The sequence below is a fragment of the Ursus americanus genome, chromosome 12 (assembly GCF_024610735.1).
Source record: "Ursus americanus isolate L20-20 chromosome 12, mUrsAme1.1.p, whole genome shotgun sequence".
Classification (NCBI taxonomy): domain Eukaryota; kingdom Metazoa; phylum Chordata; class Mammalia; order Carnivora; family Ursidae; genus Ursus; species Ursus americanus.
The window spans coordinates 67,321,015-67,333,903 of NC_142138.1; the positions used below are offsets into that span (position 1 = coordinate 67,321,015).

The following is a 12,889-nucleotide window of genomic DNA, read 5'->3' on the forward strand; positions in this document are numbered from 1 at the left end:
CTCCCTGTTATCATCTCTCTCACTAACTACTCATTTCACTCCAGTCCTGGCTTTTAACTCGAGCAGTTCACTTAAACAGACCTCTCTGCTGGTTGCGTACGTCGTGGCTCATGTTGTTAACAGCACTTACTGTAGAGCTCTCTGCGACACAGGTCTGTGATTGATGGTGTCTCCTCCACCCACTAGATAGTAAGCTGATCCCTAGAACAGAGCCTGGCACATAGAATGTGCTCAATAAATATTGACTGAATGAATGAAGAATACCAATAAGTCCTACTGTATGTGTCCTTCTGGCACTTCCTCTCTTTCCCTTCCACTCCCTTCTCTTAGCTCTTTGCTGCGCTTCTGGCCTCTCTCTCCTCTTTCTTCTTCTTGCTTCCATGTTTGACTTCTGCCCTATAGAGTTTTAAAGATTAAAAAAAAGATAATGTGACATTGATTTGAAAACTGTATAATAGGAAGTTTAAGCAAGTAGTAAGATGGTGAGCTTTTTTTGGTCATAGTACATGTGAGTACATTCCTTTGGCTGCTTTCTCAGGATCTCTGTGGCTTCATGTCTCACGTCCATTTGCGTACTGCTTCTGTTCTTTCTTCAGTTGCTGCTGATGCTCGAAGGGCTGGTGGATGAACGAAGTCAACTCAGTGAGGCTTTACAAGCAGAGAGACAGCTCTATAGCAGTCTGGTGAAGTTCCACGCCCATCCAGACAGGTAGGAGAGTGACGGCAGTGTTTACCCTTCCATTCTTCTCTAGGAGCAGATGCTTCTGATCTCAAAGCAGGGAGAAAAAGAGAGAGAGACAATTACTAGGATTACTCAGTTTGTCATTTGTGGTGTGTGGATCTCTCAGAGCCCAGTGTTTACATCTTAAGTCAGGAATAGTGCCTATCTCCTATAGCTACACAGTGATCAAATGAGAAGACTTGTCAGGAAATCGAAGACAGCAAGTAAGTCATTGGAATATAAACTAAAATAATGCCTTGCATATAGTAAACACTCAGTGTTTTCCTTTCGTTCCTCTGCTCCATGTCCTGGGTAAGGGCTGTTCCGTTCCAAGAGTGAGGATAGAAGGGTATTGATACTCGCCAAGTATCACTGAAGAAAATATATTCACCACGATGGCTAGTATCAACCCAGGATCACTGATAGCCATCATGGTGAATATATTTGCTGGTACCTCTTGACTTTCGGTCATGTATATTATGTCGTTCTGGTTCATTTTATATTCCCTTTATTTTTTTTTTCTCATTCTGCCTTCTCCCCTTGTCCCTTTTTCTCTTTCCTAATTTTTATTATTTTACTATTCATTTTCTTCTAGTTTGTTGTTCAGCTTAAGCATCATTTTTCTTTCTACTTCAAAGAAATGAAGGGAGAGGAAAGATACAAGAAGGACCAGTTGATTGTATTACTTTTTAAAGAATTTCTGGATCTTTAGTCTCTCTAAACTGGATTCCTTTTCAGAGCTTTGTCCAGTCTGGTTACCAAATGAGAGAACACATCTTCAGTAGCCGTCGTACTTGGCTCAGTATTTCTTCGGTTTGCATTTAGGTCTTCCTGGATTTTGGTTTTTCAGAAATTAATACTTGTCAAAAAGTAAAATTTCTCTTATGTCGGCTATAAGGGTATGAGATAAGTCTTAGGAACTATAATTTTTATGTGACATTGGCTCACAATCTAGCATAAAATGACAAGCTTTAAAGAAAGGAGCAGGCCTTGCTGATCTGTCTGCAGTGAAGGATAACAGTGCCCAAACAAAGACCGTGCTCAATTACTGTGTCCTGGAGAGCGTCCTTTAGAAAGTCTCATGGCTCTTCGGAAGTATACGTAGACTCATTACAGTTGATGGCTAATCCGTTTTCCTTCCATATGGGATGTTTACTCAGCTCTGAGAGAGACCGAACTCTGCAGGTGGAACTAGAAGGGGCCCAGGTGATACGCGGTCGGCTGGAAGAAGTTCTTGGAAGAAGCCTGGAGCGCTTAAGCAGGCTGGAGACCCTGGCCGCCATTGGAGGTGGGGAACTGGAAAGTGTGCGAGTTCGTCACAAGCATGCCTTCTGAGCACTGGCGGGTCAGCCTGCAGCCCAGGATGGAAAACCTTGTTTGCGCTAACCCGAGAGCCTTGTCTGACTCTGGCAGAATTAAAATGGTGACTTGCTAATGGTAGAACTGTTGCCAAGTAGCATCAGCTACAAAGTGAAACTTACTTTAGTCTACCTGTATGGCGCTGTACATATCTATCTCGGAGTTGAATGGTGGAGGTTACAAAGTGTATGTGCACCTTTTAAAGCATTCCATTTCAGTTTTCCCACCATTTCACTCTTTTCCCTGGCCCCTCCCTGTTCCCCCATCTCTTCCCATGGGCCAATGAAGTTTATTACTCCCTTGCTCTCACCGTCCATTTCATATGTTCCATATCATGTCATAAACGCATGCACGTGTATTATTTTTGCCATCTGCCAACTCCTGCTCTTTGACTGAGAGAATTAAACTTTGATTTGACTTGATTTTTTAATCAAATAAAAGTTTCAGGGTGAAAGAGAGAGAGAGATTAAATGTCTATAAGAATGACTTTGCAAAAGTGGTATAATCCTTATCAGAAGGTAATCAAAGCCAAGTCTTGCCATTAGCAGACTCCAAGTATTGGAAGGGTCAAGTCAGAGAGAGGAGGCAAAGATAGTTGAAGTGTTCACAGTAAACCTTCTCCTCTGAAAGTGTTTCAGACGTGATAATTCAGTAATAGTGATAGTGAAATTAGATTAGGTGCAGATTAAATTCCATTAATATTTTTCCTTTAAACCAAGGGTTTTATGTAGTCAGAACACGATTTCAATAAAGACTCCTTTCAGTTTTGAAACATGGAATTTGGTGAACAGGGATTGAGGCTTTCCCACATGTCTTTCAGAGTCATGATTCTTTATGTAAAAAGATAATTTCAAATGTAATGTTTCCCTTTAAATTCAGCATTTCACCAAATTGCTTATTGCAGCCAGAGGAAAGTATTGCTTCTGGTTTTTCATTTGGTAGTGGCACGAGGTGGAGTCCTGTGTTTTTCATGTTTTAGTGCTTAAACATTACTCCATTAAAATAAGTAATAGGCTTTGAGGTGTTTGAATAGTTTAGGAAGAAATGTTGTAGATCTGGGTTGGTAGGTTTGGGCCGTTGTCTCGGTGCTTTCTTATGGCAGCATGACAGGCATAAGAAAGGGGTCCTGGAGATTGTATTTCTGGTAGCTAAATGTCAAGAGTATAAAAAGTAATCAGGATTACTTTGGAGCTTTGCGGGTTCAACACCATGAGGTTTCAGATTTCTGTTGGTTATAAATTTCCTAGATTAGAAGCTGAGATTTCAAGTTTGAAACATGGACTTTGCTGAACAGGGATTGAGGCTTTCCAGCATCATAAAGGTGACTGAGTACTCTTTCTCAACGAGGGGGCGCACAATGAGTTTTCTGTTTTCCCTCCATTATTCACATGACACTAATTTCTTTCACATTTATCTGTTGACATGGGTTGCCTTACATTCTCAATTCTGTCCAACTTTCTGTAACCTTACCCGTGCCTGTAACAACAGATAGAGCATCAGTCAGACCAAAGTGGATAGGGAAGAAAATATTCTGCTGGAGAAGCACCCTGGGATTTTCTGATGAAGTATTTTGTAAAAGATTGATAGCCATAAGCCTTCCTCTTAATGAAATGCTTTCCAGTTTTCATGCGCTTTGGGGTGGGGAGTCATTTAAGAGGGGCATAGGAAGTATAAGCAGAACCATCCACTTTCTTCGTCTTCCAATCTTGAGAGACCCTTTCCTACAAAAAGCTTTTTGTAACTGGAAAAGGATAGAGGGAGTAATTGAACTTACAGAAATGTCAACCCGGCAAAGACTAGTCTGTCATATGATTACACGGCATTTAGGAAGTGTTTTCCCTTTATTTTGCTAACAGACCAAGGAAGCTTTATAAGTGTCCTGTTAAGATTCAACCATTGGTGATTCTTGGATTCTAATGGCTTATAGTGATTATACTAATTTCTAATTATAATCCTGCTTCTATCATCCTCCAACAGTAGGAATTTCCCGTGGTGTCTTGAACTGTTACTAAGTGTTAGAAATTTTAAGGTAGCTGCCCGAATAATGAGGAACCCAACTTCCTATTGAAAAATGATCAAAATAGATTAGTGGGGAAAAGGAAGTGAATGCTGGTCCTGATTTGGATCCTAAAGAGACAGACTGACTTGTGCTACGGTTAATCACCTTTAATATTGGTCCTTGGGAAACATTTTAGATAAGTAAGTGATTTTTGTGGCAAAAGATAAACTTAAGAGATTGATCCTGACACTACAGATGTGACTGGAATCTGCTACTCATGTCCTGGAGTGAGGCTTGTGAACAGTGCTGCCTGGAGAGAGCTGGCCAGCCTAACAAGTTTGTGTGCTAATGTGGCATCTTATTAGAGAACTTGACTCTGATGAATTTTGTTCTATAACCCACAGATAGATGATGCTGTGATTACCCACATCACTCACAGAATTCCATCTACCGTGATAGCATATGATTCCATTCTCTCCTCAGGAGCACAGACCCTTTTTCTTATGGGATTATTTGACCTTTGTCAGGCATTTTTCAGCCTTAATAATTTTAGAGAAAGCATCATGGGCTTGTAGAACCTTGTGCTTGAATTAAAAAAAAAAAATCTTGAATGAATTAAACCCAGGCCATGATTAATTAGAAGCATAGAACTTAATTTATGAAAAATTCATATCAATAGATTTGCTTTTACTTACATTTCCTTTTTGAATAATAGCAAATATGCAAAGTAATGGTTGTGAGAGTCAGGGGAGATGAAGTCTATAGTTCTTAGAGCTGTAGACTTGAAAAGGACCTCCCAGAACATTTATTTTAATGAATGAAATGGAAGTCCTTTTTTTTTTTTTTTTTGGAAGTCCTTTTGATAGATATTTCCCTTACCCTTTACTGTTGCAGAAGTCTGACGATTATTAGTGCCTAGTAAAAGTCAACGTTTTTCTGGTGTTTTCTTCTTAGCTATTTAGCCAAGTTATCATTTTTTTAAAAGGCACAACTGGGCTCTTTTAATATTATCAGCCTTTTGCTCTGAGAGGTATGTGCTTATCCTGAATCTCACGGACCCCTCTCCCACACCCACTTCTCTTCATTCACTGCGGACAGCAGGGGTGTTGTTGGTACCTCTACTTCCTTATTCATATTTTTAAAAGATTTGTCAATGTCATTATATACAGTAAGACATATGTAAAGATTAAGAAAATTGTGACCTATATAGGATATTAGATCCTAGCCACAAAAAGTTTCCTGGAGGGAAGCTACTTGCATAATTTATACCTAAGTGACCTCTGGAACAGATACACATAAAAGACCTTTCACTTTCATGCTTATTTATGCTAATTTGGTATCTGGTCTTGGGAAGTTTGATTCACAGATTCAAAACAGTTCAAGAAAATTGATGTTAGTTCTGTCTCTCTTCCAGTTTAATCTAGGGTTTTCTGATGAGGGAAAGGAGAAGCAGGTCAGACTATACCAAAAAATTGCTCCTTTCATTGAGGAATAAAAATTGACCTACCTATAGTCACTTCCTTTTAGAGTGCTAATCTTAAAGGGGCAATACTTCAGTTCCTTTGCTTTCCTTGAGCAACTAGTATTAGCAAACTCTCGTTCCTGTTTGTTAGGATAAAGTTGTTGTTTTCTGGTTTCATGGTCTTTTTTTTTTAAAGATTTTATTTTTATTTATTTGAGAGAGAGAGAGCACAAGCCAGGGGAAGAGGGAGAGGGAAAAGCAGACTCCCTGCTGAGCAGGGAGCCTGACTTGACTTGGTGGTTGATTCCAGGACCCTGGGATCATTACCTGACCTAAGGCAGACACCCAACCGACCAAGCCACCCAGGCACCCCTCATGGTCTTTTTATATGAAAAAGACATAGAATCTCCACATTTGATGTCCCTGAAAAACTCAAGTTGCCTCTTCAACGAGGGCCCCAGTAGTAATTCCAAGGGTCTGCAGCCAATGCCTTGGGACAGTCGTCCTATGAAGCTAGGAAGAAATAGTAGTGACCCACGCCCTGACAGTCCACTTTCCATCTTGCCTTGTAGAGATGGTAGAGGTAGAATAAATGAAATTAGCTTTCTTTTTCAGATGCTAACATCCTGTGAGAAGCAAGCATATAAAAGAAAAGCATCCTCTTTTCTTTAAGGTTAAAATTTAGAGAGCTTTTCTTCTCCCTTTGGTCGTGAAGAACCATCCGTACTGTAGAAAGAGTAGTTAGGAGTATGGAGCTTATATGAGGCAACCTGGTAATAAAAAATAGAAGGAATGAGTCATTGGGACAGCATGTCAGAGTGATTTCTGTACGTTAATAATTTTTGAGTCTTAGAACATTTTGGAATATGGATTTAAGGCACCTTCTCACTAGACATTTAGAGTAATAACTTTGTTAAACAACTTTTTTATAATTAGAAGACAGGCATGTTGCTTTTAAGTAGTCTGAGTATTGACAAAAGGTAAGTCGTCAACTTCTTTCTATATAATCACATGAGCCAGGACGAGTTTCCCAAATAAAAAATCTGTGTTGTAATTTGCTTCCAGTAGAGGATGGAAGTGGAAGGGAAACATAACATGTAAAGCTGACAATACCAATTTTACCAGATTTCAAAAAAGAATGATTAAACTTACGAAGTGATGTACTAATTCTTTTTGCATTACTTTCCCGTTATGTTGTTTAATGTCAAATTCCAGAAATAAAATTTTTTTACTTATCATACTGTTTTCCTTTTGCTAAGCCTGGAAGGATAAAGTAGGAAGTTCAGCAAGAAGATGTTCGATAAAGAATAATATGAAGAATAGGGGTGTTAAGTAGATGAACTAAGTCAGCTTCCTTGTTCCCTTTAAAAACTCATAATTGTCTAGCATATGCATGTAGCTTTGCCTTTCGTATATAACATGAGTATTGCTTCCTTTTGCAATTACCAAAATCATTGCTCTAAAATACCAACCTCTCAATCTGTAAACGTTAGAGGCATGTGTGTGTACAAGTATGTTCTATAATTCATGAATTTCTGTTTCCATGAAGTATTCAGTTTGACAATAAAAGCAGTTTTACTTCTATCACTTAAAATTTTGGTCCTAGGGCCGTCGAGAAAAAGTAAAGTGATTTCCTACCAATTTAAATGAAGAAGGAAATGACAAGTGATCCAATAACTTGGCATTAGATTATTTATAGGACTATATTCCCACCAAAATAAGCTGTATATTTTCCTCTGGAAATTCATTTCTTCCTGGCACTGTGCTGTGTTAAACTGTGTTAACATTTGTGCTAAAATGGAGAGTGTTCTTTTTAACACATAACACATAAGTGTTAGAATTTCAGCTACTTTAGTTGAGACACAGAAAATTGTTACTGATCCAATAAAAGTATCAAAGGCCAAACAGTAACCATTTGGTTTCATTCTTGAAAAGATTGATGAGAAGTAGAGAAAGCTCATGTCTTTTTTGTTTGTTTCCTTATAGGAGAACCAGTGTTATTGATCATTGTACTAAAAATCCAAGTGGAAGTGAAGGCTCCAGAATGAGTGAATGCTTTTGTAATTTATTTAACTAGAGGAGGGAAGAGGAAGAAACTGGATTATTCTTCCGTCAAAGAAGTGAGACTAAAGAAAGCATTACACTTCCCCCAGAAATGTGAAATGAACTCCTTAGGCTTAAAAACTCTTTCTTGTTCTCCTTGCTGTGGGAGAGCAGTAGCAAGCAGGACGGAGATTTGAGGAGCCACCTGTTACGGTCAGTGGTGCTACTCCCATAAAATGTTCCTGGAAAGGCCTGCTGCTTGTGTTCTTTGAGGGAAAAAAAAGAGGCCATGAGCAGGAAGAACTCCTTGACATTACAGAATTTTAAGTCCCTGGAAAATTGCTTTCTGAATAAAGTACAGGCTGGAAAGCTGCCTTAGAGATGTTGCAATATAAAGACAAAGATACACCGTAAAGGGGCTTGACTGCAGACTGCGGTTTTCTTTCCTTAGCTACCTCTGTTCCCGGAGCAGAATCTGTCTAGTGGAAGAATTTTATTTCTCAGCAGAAGCTTATGGAGGACTATATGAAATCTTAAAGTTCTTTTATGGTCCAGAAGGGAATGGATGCAGAGTTTGACAGGAGACCTTTTTTGTTTGAATCTGTCATAAAGCATCATAATATTTAAATCGGGGATAGTTTAGTTGGTTCGTGACATGAACGTGTGAGTGTTCTTGTAATAATGAGCACATGGCAGGTCCCTAAGAGAGAGTGGGAGATGGCCCAGAGAATCTGGTTTGAGAGCCTGGCCCTGAGGGGAAGACCAGCCGGGAGCTTGGCACCACATGCTTACCCATGCTGTACAGTTTTCGTTCTTTGAATCCCCTTTCAAATTAGTCAAACAGGACTCCTGCTATGTTCTGAGTAACTATATGGGAAATATTACTCCTTTTCTGTTGGTTGAATATAAATAGCTAAAAGGGGAAACAATAATGACTAGAGTAGAATTCAGGGAAAAGGGTCTTGTCATAACCCAGTTTGGGCTCATTATTGAAGAATTAGCATAACACTATATGACTTTTCCTCTAAGGCTTATTCATACATGATGGAGTTTTAAGGCAGTCATAATGTAGTAACGATGAATTCTGTTTGTAAAACACCTGTTCAAAAGAATTCATCCCACTTTACTGACAACTCTGTTTGTTCAACAGTCCTGTGAAGCAGAGAGACCAAAAAGTATTATTTCAAGCCTCCTGTTGGGGGAAACAGATATTCAGAAGGAAGGAAGTGCAGATAGATGCAATCGAGATCATCCAGTTATAATGTTAGGTATTAAATTCCTCTCTGCCGATTACACTTAGGATCTGTGGACACCTTTTTTTTTAGCTCATAGACCATGTCTGCTTACCAACAACAATAATATTATTGAGTATACATTGTGTGCCAAGCACTGTTCTAAGCACTTCAAATGCAGTGAATCCTTTGAAGTTCACTAGTGAACAACTGTATGGTGTGGATATCACTGTTAACCCTAATTAGTAAGTAAGGAAACTGAGTTACAGAAAGGTGGTGGCTTGCCTAAAGTCATATAACTAATGGCAGAAGCAGAAACCAAACCTAGACAGTCAGGCTCCAGGGTCCATGTTCTTAATAATTCTGCCTTCCTCAACTAAAAATTCCACAAACTATCAATTTTTATATCAATGATTAAAAGAAAACATGTACATAACACTTAAATTTTCACAGAAGGATTTGTAGTGTTTTAGAGGCTTTTATTTCTGTGTACTTTATCAAGTCAGATAGCTGGTGGAAAATAATTTTCTAAATCTAAAAGGGATTTGGGATACCACCTCCATTATATATATGGCTCCAAGCCTAGAAATTTGCAAGAACCACAATTTGGGAACCACCATCAAAACCTCAAGTAAAAAAAAAAATTTAATAAAATTTCTAGTCTAGGTGTGCCTGGGTGGCTCAGTCGGTTAAGTGTCTGACTTTGGCTCAAGTCATGATCTCAGGGTCCTGGGACTAAGTCCCCCATCGGGCTCCCTGCTCAGCAGGGAGTCTGTTTCTCCCTCTCCAACACCCCCCACACACACACTCATTTTCTCTAATAAATAAATCTTAAAAAAAAATTTCTAGTCTGACTTGTAAAACTTAATCTGGAGATAAAACCTGGAGACGAGAAAGTGAAATTTGAAGTGACAGGCTCTTAGTTTCCAGAGAATCTGAAATAATAACCAGAAGACCCACCAATATAAAGCATGGTACCTTTTTTTTAAACATTTTTTTTTTAGGATAGTACCTTTAAATTATAAATTTGGAACATTACAAGTTAGTTTGGAAGATAGCATTTTGTTGCCTTGTAAAAGCTTAGAAAAGGGTATTCCCTCACAAAAGAGAAATTATTTTATTGTCATTGATTTTAAAAAAATGGTAACAGAAAGGTGTCTAGTGTCAACTTACAGGGCTTCATGTGGGATAACTTATTCAGTCCAATGTTTTCTATAAGATTTTTTCAACTTGATTCTAGCCGCCTCCCCCCACAGCCTTCAGCGTTCTAATTCACATTGGTGAAAGATTGAGCAGCTGTTGAACTCCCCTGAAGGAGCTACAGCAGACTAAGCTAGCTAAAAATAGATAAGGAAAGCAAAACTCCTACATACTAGAATGTTGGGATGAAATGGGCATTCTTAACTTGGTCTCCCTTTAACTCCTGATGAAGTCAAAACCATGGTATTGTGTCCCTGAGTGAATTAAAGAGAGAACATTACCTAAAAATGCAGATGTGGCATCAGAAAGCTACAAAGGTAAGTGGAGGGCAGAACGTATGAGATGAAAGCCTTCAAGACCAGTGACAGTCACTTTTTCCAGTCATCCATTACCTTACTCCTGGAACCTAGCACAGGAATCCTCTTGGGATGTGGGGCAGCCTGGCCACACAAGCCACTGAGAATGATAATGGAGATGAGTTCAACTCATCCAGCTGAGCTTTCTTCAACCACAGGATCTTGCTCTAGCCCAGATCTCAGGGGAGAAACAATGTGAAAACTATGTTTTCTTAATCTGTCATTGAGGGGGACATTCATTTTCTTTGCCAGAAAAAAGTGAAAGATTCTGATCTCTACTGTTGTGCAGGGAAAGATTTTCCAAAATAAACATAATAAGATATGGAGGTCCACAAGTGAATTGGCATCCTGGATTTCAGTGAGTTACCAAAGCTTAGGGAGTGTGTTCATCCATCTCTCTGCAGCCAGTATTGTGAATGAGATGGTTCTGGGGCTTGTTTGAAAAAGTGTGGGAAACCCCTATTGTACACTGTTTGCCAGGGAATTCCTAAGAATGCTGAGTGGTGGAGGTACCTCCTTGTAGGTAGGACCTTATTGAAGAGGGCACAGGAACGTGGTGCAAAGTTAATACAACATTTGTGGAATGAGTCATAAGATTAAGTTGTTAGGGCAACTACCTTTTAGTACTTTAATAAGATTGGCCTGGGTCATTGCAAATACTCTGGCATGAACTGGCAGATGACAAGAGATGGAATGAAGGTGTGAGCTGCTCCTGTTCACCTTACCTGCAGAGAGGGTAGTGGATGCTCATTATTCATCCACGGATGTCTGAGCTCAGGAGCAGGTCTTTGGTCTTGGAGGAAGAGACAAAGATAAAGATCTGATTTGTCACCAGAAGGAACAGTGAGTTGCCTCTGTCTGAAGGTCAAGAGACTTGACTCCTTGGCACACCTCTTGTCAGGACTAGCTATATAACCTTGGACAAACCACCTAATTTCTTCGGGCACAGGTTACTCAGTGGTCAGAAGAGGAGTTTTAAAGGTTGGTTGCTGAGGCCAGGGTCAGAACTAGAGCTCAAGCTTCATTAACTTGGGCAGATTCTATAAGACCTGTTCTGTAGAGTGTCATGGTGGATTTTCTTTGGTGTTAAAATGAATTAACCATCATAAATTCCTCCATTTTCAGAAGAAATCAGTAATGTGGGCCACAGGTCTTAACCTAAAATCCGATGGACAGTCTTTTATTGTAACAGATGTGGAGAGGAAGAAATGCCCCAGCTTTGTTCTGTCCAATATGGTAGCCATGAGCCATGTGTGACTCGTTGAATTTGAATTTGAATTTAAATTAAATTAAATTAAATTAAATAATTCAGCTCCTCAATCATCCTAGCACATTTCGAGTGCTCAGTAGCCACATGTGTCTACTGTATTGGGCAGCACATGCATAGAGTTGCAGAAAGTTCTGTTGGTCAACACTGTCTCAAACCTTTGCCCAGACCACAAACTGCAGTTATTTGTCCTCTCTGAGTGCAAGACATAGATATCTGTGCCCTCGGGTGACTGTGTCTGTCTTTAAGGAATGAAAGAATGTATTAAAACTCATTTGGACAAAGAAATATAAGACACCCTTCAGGCAAAAGATGTTGGCATTGAACAAGAGTTTGAGAGAGATGGGGAGGTTAAAGGAAGGAATTAGGAAACACCCAAACCATTCTGTGCCTTGAGTCTTAACTAGTCCTGAGCTTCCGTAGGACACAGAGCCCCTAGAGAGGTAATGTCACCCCATGATCCCGGAGATGGAAAAGTATGAGAAAAGCAGGTCTCCCTTAATCCCCAGGAAATCAGGGACCCTCTCAGTACTTGATGGTGGGGAAAAGGTTAGTCATGTTGGGCCCATGTGTCAAAAGAGAAGGTCGTGACATAGCCAGATTGGCAGGACAAGAAATAGTTCAGGCTTTCTGGAAGTAGGTGAGAGGGGGGACCACTCTAACAGCCAGCTCCTTAGTGCAGGTCTGTGCAGTCAAAGCCAGCGAATGTTCTAAGGCTTAAGCTTCAATATTAGGAAGAAAGTATCAGTGACATAAGGCTTTTCTACAGATCTGGCACACTGGTTCCACCTTCAGCCCTACTGGATAGGGGGCCATGCATATGGGGAAAGGAGGAAATCAGAGGCAGACGGCAAAAAGTGTAATTTTAGCTACTGTCTGGAAGCCACCTATGAAGGGAATCACCTTTCTCTTCTGGACTCACTTCCAGGTGCTGCTGCAGGGGACGATACTGAAGATGCTAGCACTGAGTTCACGGACAGCATTGAGGAGGAGGCTGCACACAATAGCCACCAGCAAGTAAGTCCAAGTCAGGTTCTGGGTTCCCAGGGTGGAAGGCTCATAGCCCTTTGGGGTCTGGTGGTCTCCTGCGGCCCTTGTGAGCCTAGGGTAAGAAGCTATCTTTTTATAAAAACCACTTCCCAGTCTTTCCGCCCTCCCTGAGCTTCCCAGCCACCTTACCAGCCAACCCCTATCCTTACTCCACTTTTCTCTCCAATCCACCTTTTTTTTTTCCTTTTTACTCCTTCTAT

At 40.0% G+C, this 12,889-nt stretch overlaps 1 protein-coding gene across 1 annotated transcript in view; it reads left to right on the forward strand.

Annotated features, from left to right (window-relative positions):
• The window catches only part of LOC123803665 (myomegalin-like), a 74,033-nt gene that overhangs the window by 21,632 nt on the left and 39,512 nt on the right, over positions 1-12,889 (forward strand). The window contains 3 exon segments of the mRNA XM_087866339.1: positions 597-709; positions 1,882-2,009; positions 12,568-12,656. Coding sequence (XP_087722465.1) covers positions 597-709; positions 1,882-2,009; positions 12,568-12,656 — 330 coding nt within the window.